Below are 20874 nucleotides of genomic sequence, written 5' to 3'. Positions count from 1 at the left end.
GAAAACGTTTTGTCGTTAGCCTGTGAGTGTAGGCCTACTTTAGCCTACATGAATAAAAGTAGACCTTTTACAGTTTTAAAAGATGATATCTTATCTGTATGACCAACAATTACGCAGTAAGTTCTTTTAGCTGTTAAAAATAAATCCAAATGAACTCGCCGCCGCGTTTGTCAAACTCTAATTCAACATGCCAGAATAAAGCCAGATTTTAGAATAATGCATAGCCACTCGGCGTGGTGTGCCAAAATACCCTAATTATAAACTTCAATATTTCATTCAAAACCATCTCAAAATGCTTTGTGACATTTTAAAAAGCCGTGAATGTATTAAGGCCACTGGAACCAAGATCGTAACTGAAACGCGCTGCATGTCTCAATACAGGAAGCGCTGGTTCAGATTGTATTGTTTGTTGTTTAAACGTGCATGTTGCATATTTAAAAATATTTGTTTAAAAATAAATGTTTCTTGTAGGCTTATTTGTAAATTACCATAACTTGTAGAATTTCATCCTTACTGTTAATTGACATTAGCCCCACTTACGTTTTGATAAATGTCCCTTTGCGCCACCTGGCGGTCATTTCGCGAGCGACTTTGAAATGCGACTGGTTTATTTTTATTGTATTGGTCTGCTTTAAAAAATAATACTTTATAAGACATTTATGGGAAAAGACTATTTTCTTTTCAAGATGTTTCCAACTGTAACTTTGAACCAATTCTGTAGACTGGCCCATATAGCATTTGACCAGGATTTGTTTCCAGGTATGACTAAAAATGTGCTTTTGGCTTTCATTTATATTTTGATTGTTTGTATATATATATATATATGTGTGTGTGTGTGTGTGTGTGTGTGTATATATATATATATATATATACACATGTAGGCTATATATATATATACAAGAAAGAATGCAATTACAATATATATATATATATATATATATATATATTGTCCTTACATTCTTTCTTGTGTGACACCCCTGAATGAAAGGCTCATTATTATGCAGGGTCACTGTCTGAGAACCACTTAATTATTCATGATAGGGGTTGGGCCGTTCCGCCCATCCGCATATTGCCTTGGCAAACAAAAAAAATGTTTTTCACAATTTAAAACAATCTATTGTTTTATGTGAATGATAAGGAAGGATGATTTTTAGATCATTTTGAAGCAAAAACTCTAGGCAACAACGCACATTAGTCAAAAGTCTTGTGGACTCATATTTAGTATGTTTTTTGTGTCCTTATTTCAAAAACTTTATTTTTTATTTTTTTCAATAACCACGCATAAACAATATTCTCTCAAAAATACAAACATGTACATACATGTTGCTCACACATTATGGTAGTCCTGTTTGTGCTAAATAGAGTGTAATTTCACCTGTGCCATTAATATGTTTATAAGCAACTGAAAAAAGCACAAATGTCAGAGCATGTCAAAACATCTCAAGGACCCCAAAAACACCTTGGTCCCCAGAGGGTTAATCATCATAATGAATATTTTTCTTTCTCACAGCGATCGTTTGGCACTGAGGCAGGTCCGTTCCATCCTGCAACACTTGGGCTTGACCAGCAGTACGTGCGACGACAGTATTCTTGTGAAGGAGGTTTGCAGCGTGGTGTCCAAACGGGCGGCCCAGTTGTGCGGAGCCGGTCTGGCTGCTGTGGTGGACAAGATACGGCGGAACCGTGGCCTCGAGCAACTCAACATCACAGTAGGAGTGGACGGCACGCTCTACAAACTTCACCCACAGTGAGTGACCACACAGCACGATGATGGGATAAGACCGTGAATCTCTTTTGCAGTTAATATTTGCCCCTGATTACTTAGGCAAGGCAAGGCAAGTTTATTTACATAGCACATTTCATAGACAATGGAAGAAATTAAAATAATCAAAACAAATAAGAATAATTAAAACAGTTTAGAATAAAAAATAAAATAAAGTCATTCTGGTCCACGCCAATTTGGGTCACAACTTCTTTTATTTTTCCCTCGGAATCATTCCTGATGCATCCCTGGCAAACAACCCTATTTTTTGTTAGTATCCCTAACTGCCTGATTTACTAAATTCGGGGATCCCCTATCTGAGATGGAAGAGATTGAGCCGGTTTACGGTGCCACTGGACCTCTAGCCCAGGGACGTACTCTGCTGGGGTGGTGCTACACCAGTAATGCCCAGCGGGGGCCCCACAGAGCACGCTTCGTGTGCGCTGTCTGCTGCCGTTACCCTTAACGACGCTCTCAGCGACTTCTTATACTGTCAGCAGTATAATTAACTTACTCCTTCACTCGCCTCATCGGAGTGAAGACTCTCCCGCTCTCCTTCAAAATCTCTTCCAGAGATTATAATAAAAAAATATACAGTATATATATAAAAAAGAATTAAAGCAGTACAGTAAAAACAGTCGGACGAACAGTGGCACAGTGCTCATTCAGTAAATGCATAGCTAAACAGATGTGTTTTGAGTCTGGATTTGAATGTGACTGTAGGAGCACATCTGATCTCCTCTGGAAGCTGGTTCCAGCTGCGGCTGGCATAATAGCTAAAAGCAGACTCTCCATGCTTAGAGTGAACCTTTGGTATTTCTAGCTGATGTGATCCTAATGATCTGAGTGATCTGTTAGGTTTATATTCAGTGAGCATATCTGCAATATATTGAGGTCCTAACCCATTGAATGATTTATATACCAGTAATAATACTTTAAAATCAATCCTAAATGTAACTGGGAGCCAGTGTAAAGACCTGAGGACTGGTGTGATATGTTCATATTTTCTGGTCCTGGTCAGAATCCTGGCAGCAGCGTTCTGTATGAGCTGCAACTGTCTTAGTTAAATTAGTGGTTTTCAAACTATGGGTTGACATTCTACTTGTAGCATGTGGGCTTTTGTGAGGGGCGTGAGAATTTTTTTTGCTTATGTAAGGCAAGAAAAATGTACCAGAGTAGCCTGAAATGAAAGATTGTCAGTGCCCCATGACGCTTGTTAATGTAGCAGAGGCGTTAAAGCTGAGCCATAAATCACAGGCGTTGCTGACCTTTTTGTGAGGTCTTGAGCTTCTATCTGTAACCGAGGCCAACTAGTAAGAGCTGGGCGAGTAAACCTCACTCCCCTGGCCTCAAGAGGTGCACTAGCTACTGAGGCTAGAGATGCAGGTTCAAATCTCGCCCAGAGCAGGTCAAATAGGGCCCGGATGGGAGTGAGGTTTAGGGGGGTGAGTGTAATGGAGGGCCAGCTAGTTAGAGCTGTGTGGGTAAACCTCACTCCACTGGCTTCAAAAGGTGCAGGAACAGATTTAATTTAGGCAGAACTATCCCTTTAAATAATGTGCTATCTTGTAGTTCCTCTTAGAGTTACTGGCTAACTTACCAAAGCCCGTTTTTACTAGCCAGTGTTTGTTTTGGACCCTGTCGATGGTGCTTACTTTATGGTAAATATAATTATGTGATATATATTTATATATATATATATATATATATATATATATATATATATATATATATATATATTTATTTATATATATATATACACACACTTGTAATTTCTTGTCAAAATTTATAGACTTTCAGCTGTTTGCACTGAACAAATTAAACGAAATATTTGTTGTGTTGAGCTATTTCAATTACTTTTAAGTGGTTTCCCCAAATTCAACTAAAAATGCAACATTTTAAACTATAGTACTTAGTAGAACACCCTTTTGCTGTTATGACCCAGAGCATATGAGTGGAGTGGTGAGAATCTCAGCTCCTCGCTCACGGAACTGTTCACCCCTCCGCTCCCCCGCTCAAAGCCACATCAGGCCACTCCGCTCATTATCGCTCAGCGCTCAACGCAGTTTGCTTCGCGCTCCACTCAAATCGCCCCCCGCTCGCTCCAAAAAAGGAAAAAAATCTGCATGTATTTCACTTTTAGCTTAGACCACAGCTTACCTCCCAAAGAACTAAAGAGCAACAACAACATTTTCCAAATAGAAATGTTTTCAAATTACAAATTAGGCCTAGCCTGTGTAAGAAGGAATATAGCCTACACAAAAAGTCCTGTGAAATTAAACAAATAAATGGACCTAATAATATAAATAAATGTTATAAACAAAAATATACATAAAAGTTTTAAAAGTAAATTAACTATTAGGCCAGAATTTTGATAACTGAACTTTTGCGCAAAGCGTACGATTAACATTTAAATTGGCTTTTAGGCTTATCCATTGTACACACAAACTGCTGTCAAATTAAACAAATAAATGGGCCTAATAATATTAAAAAAATATACATAGACGTTTTAAAAGTAAATTAAATATTAGGCCAAAATTCTTATAACTGAACTTTTGCCCAGAGGATTACAAATTAAATTGGCTTATGTTGTCAAACTTTAAAAAAAAAAAAAAAAATATTAATTGCTTTCCTTATCTACAGTTCTTTTGAGTTCACCTTCAAGAACACAAGTTTGGACAATATCTGAGGCTTCAGACTCATGCAGTGGTTTCTTGACAGCAGGCCAGAAGCGGAGAAAACCCTCTCTGCGCTCGCAGACCCGCTTGGGATCCTGAACACAATGCAAGTTACTTTAGCCAGACGGGGAAAGACGTGGAGTTTTCTTTCCAAAATTGTCTTCTTTTTGAACTCCATTATTGAGCCGAGTTTTGACTGAAAATAGTCTACTGTTGACTGTGCGAGACAGGCTTGACTAAGCATGCTTTAGACTCGTGGTGTGAGCGGAGCGGAGAGGGAAATAGGGCGACGCTCCGTCCTTTTAAAAATGCCGCTCTGCGCTCTGTCCAAGATCCGCCCGCTCGGCTTCAGCTTCCTCACTGACAGCATGACGTTTTTCCTAGGATTTACAGATGCATTTTGCCTTCCACACGCTGGTTTCCAGTGCCAGAGGATGCAAAGCAGCCCCAGAGCATCACCGAATACCACCATGCTTAACTGTAGGCAGAGTGTTCTTTTCAGCGTATGCTTCATTCTTCTTCCTCCAGACATACCGCAGATCCAAAAGGGCAGAAAAGTTCCAGTTTTGTTTAATCGCTCCACAGAACAGAATCCCCAAACTTCTGTGGCGTATTTATATAATTTTTAGCAGTTTTCTTGTGTTTTGGGGTCAGTAATGGTGTACGTATTGGAGTTCTGGCATGGAAACCGCATGCGTTTAGTATGTGCCTTACTGTGAAAGTTGAAACCTCAGTGACTGTTGCCACCAAGTCTTGCTGCAGGTCTTTTGCAGCCACTCAAAGATTTTTCTGAACCTGTCTTCTCAAAAATCTGGTTGCAGCCATTGATAGCTTCCCTTTTCTGCCCCGTAGCATAACCACTGTTCCTTTAACTTTGAACTTGTGAACTATGGTGTCTCTAGGAACCTTTATCTTCCTTCCTTTATATTATCTTTTTGTATCCTGTTCCTTGTTTGTGAAAGGCGACGGTACCTTCTCTTATCTTTTTGGACCATTCTTTTGACTTAGCCATATTTTTAACATGCAGTCAAACATGACATTCAACAAACCTAGGCCCTGTCCACACGAACAGGGGTATTTTCAAAATCTGCGGTTTGGCCGTTCGTCCACACGCAAACGCTGAAACCTAATCTTTTTTGAAAACTCCTGCCAGGGTGAAGATTTTCAGACACTCCGGTTGCAGTGTTGTCGTGTAGCCGGTGGAACCAGAGATTTTGGCTTGTGACGTCGGAGTGCGCGCTTTTATCTCCTTTGTTTACATGAGGCGAAATATTGCTGCTCATAGGGCTTATGACGTGGGCAAATACATGCACAGTTATCCCATTATATTGAGGAACAGAGATGTCAGAATGTAATACTACGCAGGTCACTGCGTATTACAACTTCTGATTGGCCAACATGGCTTTACTGTTAGGGTTATATCGCCACCTGTTGGTTTGGCATGCTCTTGACAGCGGTTCATAGCGTGTTTTTTCTTTTTTTTTATGTAGAGGGAGAAAAAATCTGTTATAAAAAAAACCTGTGTAGGTGTAGACTAGCCCCTAGCCAGTTCACATATTTCATGTGTTCTAGCTCAAGCACACCTGGTGCACCTAATGAAGCCCTTGATGAGTTGCATCAGGTGTGCTTGAGACAACACCTTTTTTGCAGATTTGTGCTGTTGTGAGGGATTCTATTCAGGGGGTTGAGTAATTTTGAGACTGCAGAAGTCATGAAAAGTTAAGTTGCATTTTCAGGTGAATTTGGGGAAACCACTTGAAACATTTGTTCAATTTATTTTGTTTGATTTGTTCATTGCAAACAGTTTAAAGTCTGTACATTTTGCCAATTAACCTGATTTGCAAGGGGGGTTGAATAATTTCGATTACAACTCTGTGTTTGTGTCTCTGTGTGTGTGTGTGTGTGTGTGTGTGTGTGTGTGTGTATACACAGTATGCTTCCTTGTGCAATGTCAGGAGTTTAATTAACAATTTGATGTAAGTGTCAATGACTGTATACTTTCGATCAAATGACTACAAAAACAGCCTAAACCTTGCTGGAGGAATGTACTGTGCTTTTAAACATTGTTTTAAAAAGTTTAAAACTTTTAAACTTTAAAAGTAGTTATATTTTTATTTTATTATATTATATCATATTAAGGCAAGGCAAGGCAAGGCAAGTTTATTTATATAGCCCATTTCATACACAATGGTAATTCAAAGTGCTTTACATAGGAGGAAATAATTAAAACAGTTTAGAATAAAAAATAAAATAAAGTACAGTAAAAAAATTAATAGAAAAAGAAGTGCAGATTTTTTTTGATGTGGGAAAACAAAAAAAACCCCAATAAATGCACAAAAGAGCAGATTTAGCTCATACTCAGATTTCCTCATTCAGATGTTTTGTTTTCTCCTCTTTTGTCTCATCAGCTTTGCCACCATCATGCGGGAGACCTTAAGAGACCTGGCGCCCAACTGTGAGGTCACTCTCGTCCAATCAGAAGATGGCAGCGGAAAAGGTGCCGCCCTCATCACGGCTGTGGCTTGTCGATTAAGAGATACGGGAAAGTAGTGACTGAACGGAATAATATAAAGGGGAAAAGATAATGTGGAAAAAAGAAAATTACGTACTGAGCTTCCAGATTTTTCTCTTTTTTTCTGTGCAACAATATGGCCTTACTGAAACAACACTCCTGTCTGTTCAAGAATGTATTTTATTTATTTTTTTCATTTTTTTTTGTTTGTTTGTTTTGCTTTAGGTCATTTATTGCAAGGGCTTGGAATGTGCCGGTGGGGGGTTGTTTGTAGAAAAGGGAATATCAAGCAGAAGAAAAACAAAGAACTAGTCTAGATCCTCTTGCACATATATATTATCATATTGTTACTGATTTGAAAAAAGCACAGCGATTTTATTCACCTTTTGACTTGTGAATGATGTAATTTATGTTTGTACCTAACTAGAGTCCATGCATGTGATTAAAGGAATAATTGTAAGTGAAGTAGGTGAGTAAACAGAATTGTTATTTTTGGGTGAACTGTTCCTTTAAATACATTTATTGATGATTCTCAAGTGAGGATGTTCTTTAGTTTAATCTTAATTTGTGTCGTGCTGCTCTTCCTGTTACTAAAGCACAGTCCCGCTGCTACTAGACTGACATGAAGCTAATCTCATTAGTTTTCTGAACAGGTCCAAGTGCTGGTTTGAGGAAAGCTGTCAGGTGAGGTGCTTTTAAGAGCTAACTTGATGGTGTGAGCTGGAAAATTTACTTTTATGTGCTGGACTGTACGTTTGTGCGCTGACCAAACTGAATTTGGTCTTTTATAATATTTTTGATCTACTAAAAAGTGCATGCAATCCAAAACATACAAACTGAAGTATATAATCTTGCGCTCTTTTTTTTAAATGCACAATATTCTGTAAATTGCGTTGGCACATTTTGGGTTAGAAATGACAGGTGAAATTATCACCGTTACATGTCAAGAGAGACTCACACTGTGAACATGAATGCATCAAATTGTGTCTTCCCTTGCAGCCCTGGTGGGATATTTATTAGTGATGAATGTCGCCATTGCTGATCAGAGCTGTGCATCACAGTTTATCATGTTGTGGATAATGTCAGGGTGTGAGGTGTAATTTTCTCACAGCAAATATTGAACGAGTGCCATTTTATCAGACTGTCAGTAATGAACCTTCTGTAAACTTTTAGTCTAGTAATCAAATTAGATCAAGTTGGTCATTTTATTTTCATATGATTTCACTTATCTATCTCCTTGATTGAATTGCTTGTAGGTTTGATTCATTTTACAGTGTAATTTCTGCAAATTCAGACATTATAAATAAACTTAATTTTTTTCATTACGACAAAAGAATAATTGTGAAGGATCTTTTTTCTATACCACTAGGACCAAAGATGTTAGAAAATATTCAATAACAGTTGTTCATATGATTAATGCATTCGAAATCACATAAAATTTTGTGTAAAGAGCAGGCCTAAATTTTAAATTGAACACATACTTACTGTAGGGTTAGAGTTTGGTTGAGGGTTAGTTGCATGTGATTATGCATAATAGTTGTTACTACAATAAGTACATGTAGCATATAACAAAATACACAGTAAAATGTTACCAAGTGTTTCCCTTGAACGACACGAGTAATTAATAAATAAAAATTCATTTTGTTTTGAACCTAAACCTATAGTCGTCCATATGCTTCTGGCAACTTGACAAATAAACAAATAAATATCTGCATCTTGAATGCTTTGATGGTAGCATCTTAAAAATACAAATTTATATCCAGACGGTGAAATATTCATAAATCTTTTCTCGTCGCGTTAAGAACTTTGGATGCTGTGGTTCTGTCATTGCTGCATGCATGTATTTTCTCAAAACACTGTCACTCACTTAGATTGATTCGTATGAATTTATGAATAACAGATTTTCTGTTCAGTATTCCTGTCCATTCTGTGCCTGTGAGCAGTCTACTTATTCTGTCCATTCTGTGCCTGTGAGCAATCTACCTATTCTTGTAAGGCTCCATGGACAATAACTCATGAATTCTAAGGTCAAATCAGGTCTGATATGCTACAGCTTTCAAATGTTCTTTGTGGCACCTGTACCTAAACACTGCCTTTTGCAGGGGAATTTTCACATATTCAGTGTGTCCGCGCTAAAGGCCATTTCAAAAATGCAATAGGCAAGCAAAGGTGATGTCCATCGCATATGTAGGAATGACCTTTAACACCTGGTGAATGTCTCTGTAAGCGTTGTATTTTGGTTTTAAGTAAAGCCCCCTGCAACCAACCCCACATATATGCAAGATACTCAAATGTCCATAGAGTGTTGTTGTTTTGTAATAAAGGTTTTTGAGTTTATTAATAATTCATAATTTAGTTTCTTCATCACCAGGGCTTTTTTAAATAAAAGGTTACCAATCAAAAGTTTTGGATCAGTAAGATTTTAAAAGAAGTCTCTTCTGCTCATCAAGGCTGCATTTATTTGCTTAAAAAAAACCCAGTAATATTTTGAAATATTATGACTATTTAAAATAACCGTTTTAATATATTTTAAAATGTAATTTATCCCTGTGATGCAAAGCTGAATTTTCAGCATCACTACTCCAGTCTTCAGTGTCACATGATCCTTTAGGAATCATTCTAATTGAAGATTTGATGCTCAAAAAAACATTCATTATTATTATCAATGTTGAAAACAGTTATTTCAATTTTTATTTCAGGATTCCTTGAAGAAGAAAGTTCAAAAGAACAGCATTTATTTGAAATAGAATCTTTTGTAACATTGTGTTATTTAACTTTTTATGTCTTTACTTTGTCTTAAATTATGTCTTTAACTTTTGATCAATTTAATTCATCATTGATGAATAAAAGTATTGATTTCTTTTATTTCTTTCCCCCAAAAAATAAAATAAAAATTATTACTGACCCCAAACTTTTGAATGGTAGTGTTTAATGTTACAAAATTATCTGTTACAGGATTATCTGCAAGCTTTCATAATGTACTTTTTTTAATTAATTGCATAACCGAAAGTCCAACACGATCTCATGAAACTGCGTATATACCACAAATTAAATTTCTTGTGCTATTTATACCCCAAAAATGTTTTTTTTGCGTGCATATGCTACGCACTCTTGGGATTAGGGGTGTTGAGTGCGTGTAACAACTATAAATGAGTCTTCCGGTGTAACCAGAGAAGTCCTGATATCCAACAGTTGTTTGATGCAAGAAGGAATAGAACAGAATCTGCTGAAGTTACTTTGAGCTCCTCTTCCCTCTTAAATCACAAATCCAATGAATGCCATTCTGCTACTGTTATTTAGAGTGTTTTTAACTTTGCTACCTAATTATTGTATCACTTCACTTCGCTATCTTATCATTGTAGCTCTTCAGAGACTAAAACATGTGTGAGAAATGTAATAATTCCCATCTATTCCTATTGTGTTAGGGGTCAATTTGATAGGCTTTTTTTTGTCATGACTTTTTTTTTTGCACTGAGGTGCAAATAACTACAAGTGTAAATAGTATCTAATATTATTTATACTGCACAGTCAAAAAAATCTGTCAAAGGATGTTTTTGGTTGTTAGGTTTTTTTAAAATCTCAATTACTAGAGTGTTGCAGCATTGAAAAGATGTTTGAAATCCCCAATACACTCACAAGGGCTTGAGAACCAGACATACAGTAACAAAAGGGCAGAAATAGCAATAAACTAGGGAGTTTCCTTTGGACCATTGAGGAGAGGAGTCTTCAATTTCAAGTAAACATTGAGTCTTGAATTTTTACAAGTTTTCATGCATTTCATATTTTAGTGTAAGGTTACAAAATTTACAACCAAATTTGTACAGCCTTTCCAAAACACATCTATGTTTCTATACTTTGCATTCACGTTCCTGACCCTAAATAGGAAATATTGACAAAGTTGTAAGATACATATAATAATAGAGCCTTTAGCTTATGTCCTCTGTGAACTGTAGTATTAGTCAGACTAAATTGTCATTATTCTTTACTGTAATATCTAATCCATATTCAAACAAGTTTCAAAACACAGTTTAAAATGAATCCCTCTATGAGCACTGCATGTTTTAAGGACTTATTTCTCTGAGCTTTATCAATCAAAAGGCACATGGTCCTTTTCTTATCCAACATTAACTCTTTCAATATATCAACATGTTTCACTTTATCGCATAATACTGGTGCTTTAGTTTTCTCTATTCAAGGTGTTTAGTGAGAAATGTTGAGGAGACGGAGGGCTATTGTGATTTATTTATTACATTTTCTTTCATAACTTATAAACATTATAAACAAACAGTAATGATACTTTGTTTTGTATTAGGAAAGACATAGGATGTTATGTAATGTCAGAGTATTGCTTGCACAAAAGCACTTTGTTGAAGCTTTTGAATTGACTTTCAACATGAACCTATACTTAATGAGTACAATGACAGCAGCCAAGTCATTTATTTATTTATTTTATGTCACAATCTAGTCTAGTCTATTCTATCTGTGCAAACTAGAAATTCAAGTTATCAAGACAATTTCATTTAAGTTACTACAACTTAAGTTTAATAAAAATGAAATTAACACAGAAATCTGAGTTTAAATTATACATTTAGTGTATATAATGATCAACATTATTGTCAACAGAACTCAATAAAATAATGTTTGCAATTTAAACGGGTTCCCTGAATTACTTGTCCAGTTAGTGTGTTTTCTGTAGCTGATCCAGTTCTGTATTCATGAGCTCACTGCGCACTCCAAGGCCCTTTGTGTCATGTATTTGATGAAGGATTTTATAAAAGGTTACACTAAACACAAAAGGGCCACAATGGAGAATAAATCTGGCCGAACAGTTGAGGATGAACTCCTCTGAGACAGAACCTTGGATTTCCTTGACTGCTCTGAGACAATCCATCCATTAAAATATCTGTTTGTTGAACTCCAGAGATACTTTTAAACGCCTTGCTTGATTTCAAGCAATTGTGATGCTGTATTGTGCATTTGCGACTGCTAAACCCTCAGATCAAGAATAAATATTCCTTAGTATGTATTCAGTGTAAATACAGACACTTCGGGGCATTAGATCTTGTTACAGTGGGTGTGTGTCAATCAGCTCCCGTCATGAATCCGTATATCATGTACACAAATTTGGGCACTGATAAGGACTCTGGTTTACCTCACATTGGGACTTTGATGATTCTACTTTTCTGCTAGTTGTGACATTTTTGACATTGAGCCCGTTTACCACACTGAATTTTTTTTTGCTACTTTTGGGTTTGGGTGTCATATATACAAATTTACCTGACTGCATTGCAGGTTATTTTTTTCAGGCAGCAGGGTGAAAAGACTCAAACAAACAAAAAACATTGGAGACCACTTACAAAAAGGTTAGGTTAGTAAGGTATAAATCATATATAGGCAATCATCCAAAATATGGGGCCACAAGTAAAAATGCTTATGTTTGGCAATTTTCTAGTTGCATTTTTTTTTTTTGTATTACAAGTTTCTCTATATACACAACCATTCAAACGATTGGAGTCAGTGAGATTTTTGAAAGAAATTAATACTTTTATTCAGCAATAACTGACAGTTTATACATGATTTATATTTCAAATAAATGCAGTTCTTTCAAAGAATCCTTAAAAATGCACTATAGTTTCCACAAAATAATAATAATAATCAGCACAACTGTTTTCAACATGTTTCTTGAGCAGCAAATCAGCATATTAGAATGATTTCTGAAGGATCATGTGACACTGAAGACTGGAGTAATGATGCTGAAAATTCAGCTTACAACACATGAATAAATTACATTTTAAAATACAGTAGTCAACATTTGAAGTCGACCAGAAAAATGTATCAATGTTGTCCTAAGAACGGGTATTGTTTAAAATTCATGTATAACTTTGATGAAAGGTTTTGATCCACTTCAAATGTTGACTACTGTATCCTAAGAGATGTAAATTGTAATAACATTGCTGCTTTTACTCTATTTTAAATGGTAGCTATTTTATATATATATATATATATATATATATATATATATATATATATATATATACATATATATATATATATATATATATATATATATATATATATATATATACGTATATGCAAATTATATCAGCATACCAATTTATATGAACAGTTGAATTGAAAAAGGAATTTCAGAATGTCTTAAATTTTTAAACTGAAACATTAAAACTATTTCCAGGCTTGAATTCAATTTGGATGAATATCAGGCTAAAATTTGTTTAATGGACCATATATCTCAACTGGCACTGATATTTTGATGCACATGCAACATTATAGGCTAGATTTGAATATGTATATGTGATTTAGATATAGTTCTTTGATTTGACACATGCTGCGTCCCAATTCGCCTACTTATGCCCGTACTGTTTTGTGAAGAAAAACTACTACTTTGAGTATGTAGCAGAGGAGTAGGCAAGCTTTGGGACATACTACTTTGTCATAATTGCATCTTTAACAGACAGCTCTGTCACTTATGCTCCATTCACACCCTGTCGTAATTACTGTAGGCTCGAGATGACGACAACACATGACGTTTTGCTCGCGTCCTCTGCGTTTATATGGAGACACTATCAAATCTGCAGCGTTCAGGTGGTACAGTGGTGACGTGGTACAAGAAGGAGCTCTCAGAAATGCCACATCTTACAAGCTGTAATCACGAGCTCTACAACAACTATTTACAAGTTGAAACCTCGAAATTACCGTAATTTTCAACATGGCATGAACGCACATTCAGTTGTGCATCCTGTCACCGTTTAAACTGCCCTTTCAATCATCTTGTCACAGTTAAAATCCTCCACATTCAACACAATTTAATTTAATACCGTTTTGGAGAGAAATGTAGTATCACGTTGATCTGCCAGTCGTGGGTCTTTCATGCAGTGACTTTCCTCGTGTGTTTGCAATTTGCATAATGATGCCTTTAAAAGTTAATGACCAAACGCATATTTAAAAAAGTTCACAGTGGTTCGATATACTGATTATTAATAACTCAAAACCCCTTTATCTAAACCTCTCTACATAACAGTCGGACTCACACATCTTAGATGTTAAGAGTGTGCAGTGCACGGATCTGCACGTCGGATTCTAAACGGTAAAGACCATCCGGTATCTGTGGAATACTCATTTTGACATAGCCTATGATTTGGGGACACTCATTCTAATTTCGAAAATATTTAGAAGGGATAGGATGCAGCGGTTAAAACAAGGAAGCACCAATTATTTCATCATCATGTGAGTGTCTCTAACAGTGACAGTCCCAGAATCCTCCCAAACCAGAGGTGTGTTTATCGTACAGTCATCATTCTGATTATCCCTCCTGAGATAGTTGCACAAACCTGTTTTTAGATACCTTTAGTTTATAAAATGTTATTTTATGAAGTCAATGAAATTCAGTGCAAGAGGAGCTTTCTTGTTGATGCCAGATGTGTAGGTTTGAATCTTATTTTTCGAAAGTTTATCTCTGTCACTCACTCACTCACTCTCTCTCTCTCTCTCTCTCTCTCTCTCTCTCTCTCTCTCTCTCTCTCTCTCTCTCTCTCTCTCTCTCTCTCTCTCTCACACACACACACACACACACACACACACACACACACACACACACACACACACACACACACACACACACACACACACACACACACACACACACACACACACACACACACACACACACACACACACACACACACACACACACACACACACACACACACACACACACACACACACACACACACACCTGACCAGGGCTGCTGTCCACTGGGAGATTAAGAACATAGACTCCAGGAGGTATGGTAGAATAATGACATGGAACTGAGGCATAATGAGGGGACACAGGGGAAAACGGGCAAGTTTCCATCCTTTTCAGTCTTGGGGGCAGGATCCAGTGGAAGTCTGAAAGTTGCTGATTATTTCACTGAATACTGAGCAGAGGCTGCGATCCAGAGCACAGGATTAGAAGTAGGGTTTCATCCCAATGCAACGAGAACCCTGTCTGGAATAGAATGACTGCATTTAATTGAACCATATAATTCCAGGTAGTTTAGGAGAAGCACCATCGTTATGTGCACATACAAGGCACGGATCGTGATGACAACAAAGCTGTGCCTTTGTTTAAATGTGATGCAGCGCACAAACAGGCTTCTCGCCTTCAGAATAGGCCAATCAGTCTACTGTCCTCAATGTTTTTTTCTGAGTTTCAATTTACAGAATGTGCCATAATTTGCATCTATTGAGCATCTCTTAAATGGAAGGACTTCATTTTAGTTGTCACACAATAAGATGGCAGATGGCAGCTTTCAAAGTACTTTGCACAGATTATCAGGAGCATGTCTCAGAGTATTTCAGAGTTCATTGTAGTCTTGTCACCTAGAACAAAAACATTTAATCTGCTGATTTTTCAACTTGACTTGCAACTCAGTGGTAAGGTTCTGTAAAGCTTCCTTTAACCCTCTGGGGTCTGAGGTGTTTTCTGGGCCCTGGAGGTGTTCTGACATGCTCTGACATTTGTGCTTATTTCTGTTACTTGTGACATTTTCATGGCTAAAGTCTAATTACACTGTATTCAGCACAAACTCTGCTACAATATATGTCAGCAGCATGTATGTAAAAGTTTGTAGGTTTGAGATAATGACATTTATGCGTGGTTTGTGAAAAGAAAAAATGTCACTGAAATAAGGTCATGAAACCCATACTGATTATTTCTTCACAAGACTTTTGACAGTAATTGTATCACGTAGCCTAGAATATTTGCTTAAAAACTATGTGAAAATCATCCTGCATACTCATTCAGATAAAACAATATATTGATTAAAAATTTGTAAGACATGTTTGTGAAAGAAAGCTATATGTGAGGAGGGTGTGAATCATCATGAATATTGATGTGTTTCACCCCTGAGAAAGATAAAGACCCTCCCATAATGGCCCTATCATGTGCTATCAGGCCCTATCATTATGAGAAACCTTGCACAAAGAATGAGGAGAGATTTAAAAAAGAATGGCTTTTTGATTGTTTGGATTTATTTTAGGGCCGGGACTCGATTAAAAAAAAATCTAATTAATTAGAGGCTTTGTAATTAATTAATCGAAATTAATCGCATTTTAATCGCATAAATATTTGACCTGAGATCTGTGAGAAGTAATTTTTTTCACATGGATTTTTAGTATACCATTGAATAATGACTGCATACATAAGCTTAAGCAACAAAATATTGTTTATTTTTGTTCAACCAAGTCCAGCAGACCAGTGCAATTTTTGCCATTAAGTGTAGCAATAGCATATTGCAACAAAATAGCATATTGCTACACTACACTAATAGCACTACACTAATAGCCATAATAGCCATTAAGTGTAGCAATAGCATATTGCAACAAAATAGCATATTGCTACACTACACTAATAGCAATAGCGAATTCCTTGTTGCATAGCTTGCACACAACCATGCTCTTATCGACGCGTCCATCCGTTCGTTTTTTGTAACAACATTTCCCAGCCACCGGCCAACCAAAGCGATCTCGTCAGCTTCTTCGTCATGAACGCTAGTTGGTGCGCCAGTATAATCGGTCCGCCGAAACTCATCTAGTGAGAAACGTTCCGCGGTGCAAAAATAAGTGCGATTAAAAATATTTTTTTGTGTAATTAATTAACGCGTTAAAGTGTGTAATTAATTAATCTTAATTAACGCGTTAAAGTCCCGGCCCTAATTTATTTACAACACAACATAATCCAAAGATAAACAATAAATGACAAAAAAGCACATTAGTAAACACACTGTTCTAAAGACAGAGACTTGAACAGTCACACACCGTTGTGCCATTCCTGAAACATAGTACACCTGTCATTTCCAATGTGTTTGATTTTTCACTTTACCATGTTCATGTACAGAAACTCATGTGAATGTTGAAGTCAGCAGGACTTATCAGTGGCACCTGTAAAAAAAAAAAAAAAAAAAAAAAAAACCCCGCTGTGAACATGCTGATATCAAGAGAAACTATAGGGCTGCATGAATTTGGGAATACATTTTAGATTTTTCTGGTTAAAATTGCGATTTAAAATGTACAAAATACAGACACACACACACACACACACATATATATATATATATATATATATATATATATATATATACACTGTATAATTGAACACCTGGTGTGTTGTGTAGTGCTGCATACAATAATAATAACAATAGCCTAAAGCAGGCAGCCTATAAATCGTTAAAAAGGAACATTTCAGTAACACTACACTAGAGAAAAATATATGGATTATCATGTTACTTCAAATGTTTCCATTCGTTATGAAATGAGATTGAAGTAAAAACATGAAGCCTAATGTTTGGCGCGTTTTGCTTTTCAAACAGCACAGCGCACAGCGTGATTGACTCAAACTCACAGCGCGTGCAACATTTACTGAAGCACCAAACTATGAAACATTATTATTACCATATTAAACATTTCTACGTTTGAGCAGATATCCACAAACACAGTATTTAACAGTAAACACGGGTCTAAACATTATATTATTCACCATATTAGAGTGAACACTCATACTAGCCTACTTTTAACATGCTGTGTTTTATTATCGAAAAACATCCTCATGTCGTACATGTAAATAAATTTAGCATTGCAAGGTTGCCTACCTTTCTAGTTCACATTTCAACATGTTTCTGTCTATATATATAGATACATATAGATGTACGACATTAGGCTTTATGTTTTTACTCCAATCTCATTTCATAACGTACATTTTAGTCTGGCACCAGTTTAACTAGTAGCTACAATGTAAAGTTTATACAACAATAACATGCTTACTATTATGAGTGAAAATGTCTTACCTTAAAAATCTTCTCATCTTCAAATAGTGTTCTTCTAATTCTTCTAAGGTAAATCCAAGGTAAACAGCACAGCACAAACACAGTCTTCCAAATTCGATGAAAAGCAGAGGAGTACGTTACTAGAATCTCTGATTCTTTGTTTTTGAGGTGATGGGCGTTTACAGTTCTGCATTCCTTCACGTGGACTTTTTGCATGTCAATCATGTCACATTAGAGTTAATGAGGAGCGTTTAAGAAACTGTATGTCGTTGCTTTCATAAGGATTACTTAAACAGAGAATATTTGTTTTTGATATAATTTACATCATTTAAACCTAGAGACTCCAAACTTTGTAAAGACATACGTCTCCAGTCTGTGTGACAAACATTTGCTGAGTTACAGTTCATTTTCTGTCGTGTTTCAGAATGAGCTTCACATTGAGAGAGACGGCAGAAAGCGCATCATGTTTATTTTCTTTGTTTTACGAAAAACACAACATTTTGTTTTTATTATGAGTGTACACAAATAAAAGAAGACATTTTAACAGTTTTGAATGATGTATAACACTTATATGTAAGATCAAAATTAACAGAGTATTTTGAGTCTCTTTTGCACTGATAATAAAAAAAGTGAGCTGGTCACGCCGACCCCAGAGGGTTAATTCTCTTGCAGCTCCACGGAAATTACTTCCTTGATCACAAAGAAACTCATACGGCCTACCTCTCCTGGATATGAAGCGCCGTAGGGCCATTAGAAAGCTGTCCACATCTAAACTGCTCAACAAATCAAGATGCAGACATCGGGTGGTCTGACACTTAAACAGAATGCCCCATCTCTTCTCCGTTCTACGGCCAATATAGGGTCCAAAACAGTCCATTCCGGTGGACCAAAAGAGAGCTTTGAACAACCGGAGCTTGGAGAATGGGAGATCTGCCATTTGAGGGATAGATGGCTTAGCTCTCCACTTCCTACATTTCAAACAAGACCACTGATGTTTACGGCTTGTCTCCCTCTAATTATCCAATAATTGTGCCGAAGTTCTGAGAAAACTCTCTCTGGTCCAGGAGGGAAAGGTTTCTCGTCACAGTCCTTGATAATTAAATGGGATAATGGATGACAGGACAGTTGTCGAATCGGACCATAGGACAATTTTTATCAAAGGATGAGTCAATTCATTCTGCAGCACCTGTTAGAGCAGCGCTAAGTTCAAGATGAGGGATGGATATTTGCCTTTTGGGGGCAACTCGATATCTTGCCATGATGAAGTAAGTATGTACCACACCCTTGTCAGTTTCCATTTGCAAATAGGCTACTGACCCATATGCGCTCTCTGAGGCGTCGCAAAAAATATGCACCTCTCTGGATGTGATTTGGTTGGAAGGTAAAGTTAAATAACAACGAGGAAGCTGTATCAATGATAGGTCGGGGAGCTCGGTTTCACAAGCCTTCCAGGCCTGTTGAATAGGATTTGGCATAAGGGATCATGCCAGCCCCGGGACTTCATCCAACATTGTTGTATAATGACTTTAGTTCGCATTGTAAAGGGGGTTATGTAACCCAAGGGGTCATACTGACTGGTGAGGACTTTATATATGTTGCGCAGGGTTGTTGTTTTATACTCCACAGTTTGGGATCGATGCCCTAATGAATCAGAGGGACAGTGCCAACTCAGACCCAGAGCTCCTTCTTTAGGATCCGAACGGTCTTGATTGATCCACAGTTCAGCACTCTCAGACCTGGCTTCAGGAGGAAGATGTCTGACAACATCAGGCTGGTTACTTGCCCACTGTTTGATTTCAAATCCTCCACTCATCAGTAAAGAACACATTCGGTTAAGGAAGTTCTTAGAGGTTTGCACATTTGGGAAACTATCTAAACAATTGTCCACATAGAATGACTGAAGTACAAAATTCACTATATCTTCATATAGTTCTTGGTGATCATGGACATGCCTTTGTAGAGCATATGTTGCGCAACATGGACTACATACTGTGCCAAAGGGCAAAACTTGCCATTCGCAGATGTCTGATGGATTTTATCTCTGCACATTGCGCCACAGGAAACATAGAAGAGAACAGTCTTCTGGTAGTAGCCTAACTTGAAGGAACATAGAATTTATGCCCCCACTAATTGCCACTGGGCTCTGACGAAACCGGAGTAAGACACCAAGTAAGGAAGGGCCCAATTGTCGACCAGGAAGAAGTTGACTGTTAAGTGACACACCTTTATATTGATAGGAGCAATTGAAGACTATTCTTTTTTCCCCCCATTATGCTCCGCAATATGATGAGGAATATACCATGATTCATTAGATGAGTCATGAGGAAGTTCCACTTTGGAAACCTAATAGGACTCCTCCAATTTCTTGGTCATACACAGCATCAGTTTTAGGATTTCTTTAGAGGCATCGCTCGATACATCTGAGAGAAGATGTTCTATAATTCAATGTTAGGCTGCATAGATTAGGTCAGCCGGAACTGGGAACACTTCCCTTAAATCCTGATGTACTCGTTACATCACAAGAAGAATGGCATCTACGCTAATTTTAGTGTCTTTGTTTATCCCGAGGTTTTCCCGCAGCCTGCCGGACCCAGGCCGTTTACAGATCTGACAAAGGACCTTCGCCTGGACTCGATGACAACGCAGTGCTGAAGTGCCAACTAGCCTCTCCCTATGGAGGATCCCTATACCACTCTACAGATAAAGCGTTGTGAAATTTCGGTTTGCGTACCAACCCTGAAGTGATAAAATAAAATAAAATTCTGTATCAAAATTTATAGGCAAGACAAGTAGTTTGTTTAGGCATGGTTTGTAGGGAATTACAAACTTGCGCACATATATTCAAACGCACATAACTATAGAATCAATTCTTAAATGCGCATGTGAACGCCATCAGCATTTATCACAGGTTCGCGTTTAAATTCTGTTTAGAGAGAATGGTGTCGTCTTAGCGGCCCCTTATTTAATAACAAATGATCATTTCGACGGAAGTGAATCAATGAAAAAACTAACTTTAGCTGGAAAATAACATTATTCAAGAACCACTATAAAACCAAACCAATCTCTGTTACCTTACATTATATGTTTATCTCTGTAAAG

General features: G+C 37.0%; 1 protein-coding gene across 2 annotated transcripts in view; it reads left to right on the top strand.

Moving 5' to 3' along the window:
- Positions 1–7259, top strand: part of hk2 (hexokinase 2) — a 79757-nt gene extending 72498 nt beyond the window's left edge. The window contains exons 17-19 of one of the 2 annotated variants that reach the window (XR_008807437.1): positions 1511–1747; positions 6849–7161; positions 7193–7259. Coding sequence is in view for 1 of the 2 variants with exons in the window: in XM_056254695.1 (XP_056110670.1) it covers positions 1511–1747; positions 6849–6990 (379 nt within the window). In the remaining variant the exon portion in view is untranslated. Of the gene's footprint in view, positions 1–1510; positions 1748–6848 lie in introns of both variants that reach the window. The other variant, XM_056254695.1, reaches the window with a different exon arrangement.
- Positions 7260–20874: the final 13615 nt, after the last annotated feature.

Source organism: Rhinichthys klamathensis, unplaced genomic scaffold (genome assembly GCF_029890125.1).
Source record: "Rhinichthys klamathensis goyatoka isolate OS25496 unplaced genomic scaffold, OSU_Roscu_1.1 h1tg000114l_1, whole genome shotgun sequence".
NCBI lineage: Eukaryota > Metazoa > Chordata > Actinopteri > Cypriniformes > Leuciscidae > Rhinichthys > Rhinichthys klamathensis.
Note: the sequence above shows the minus strand (reverse complement) of the source record. Positions and strands in the feature narration are given on the sequence as shown.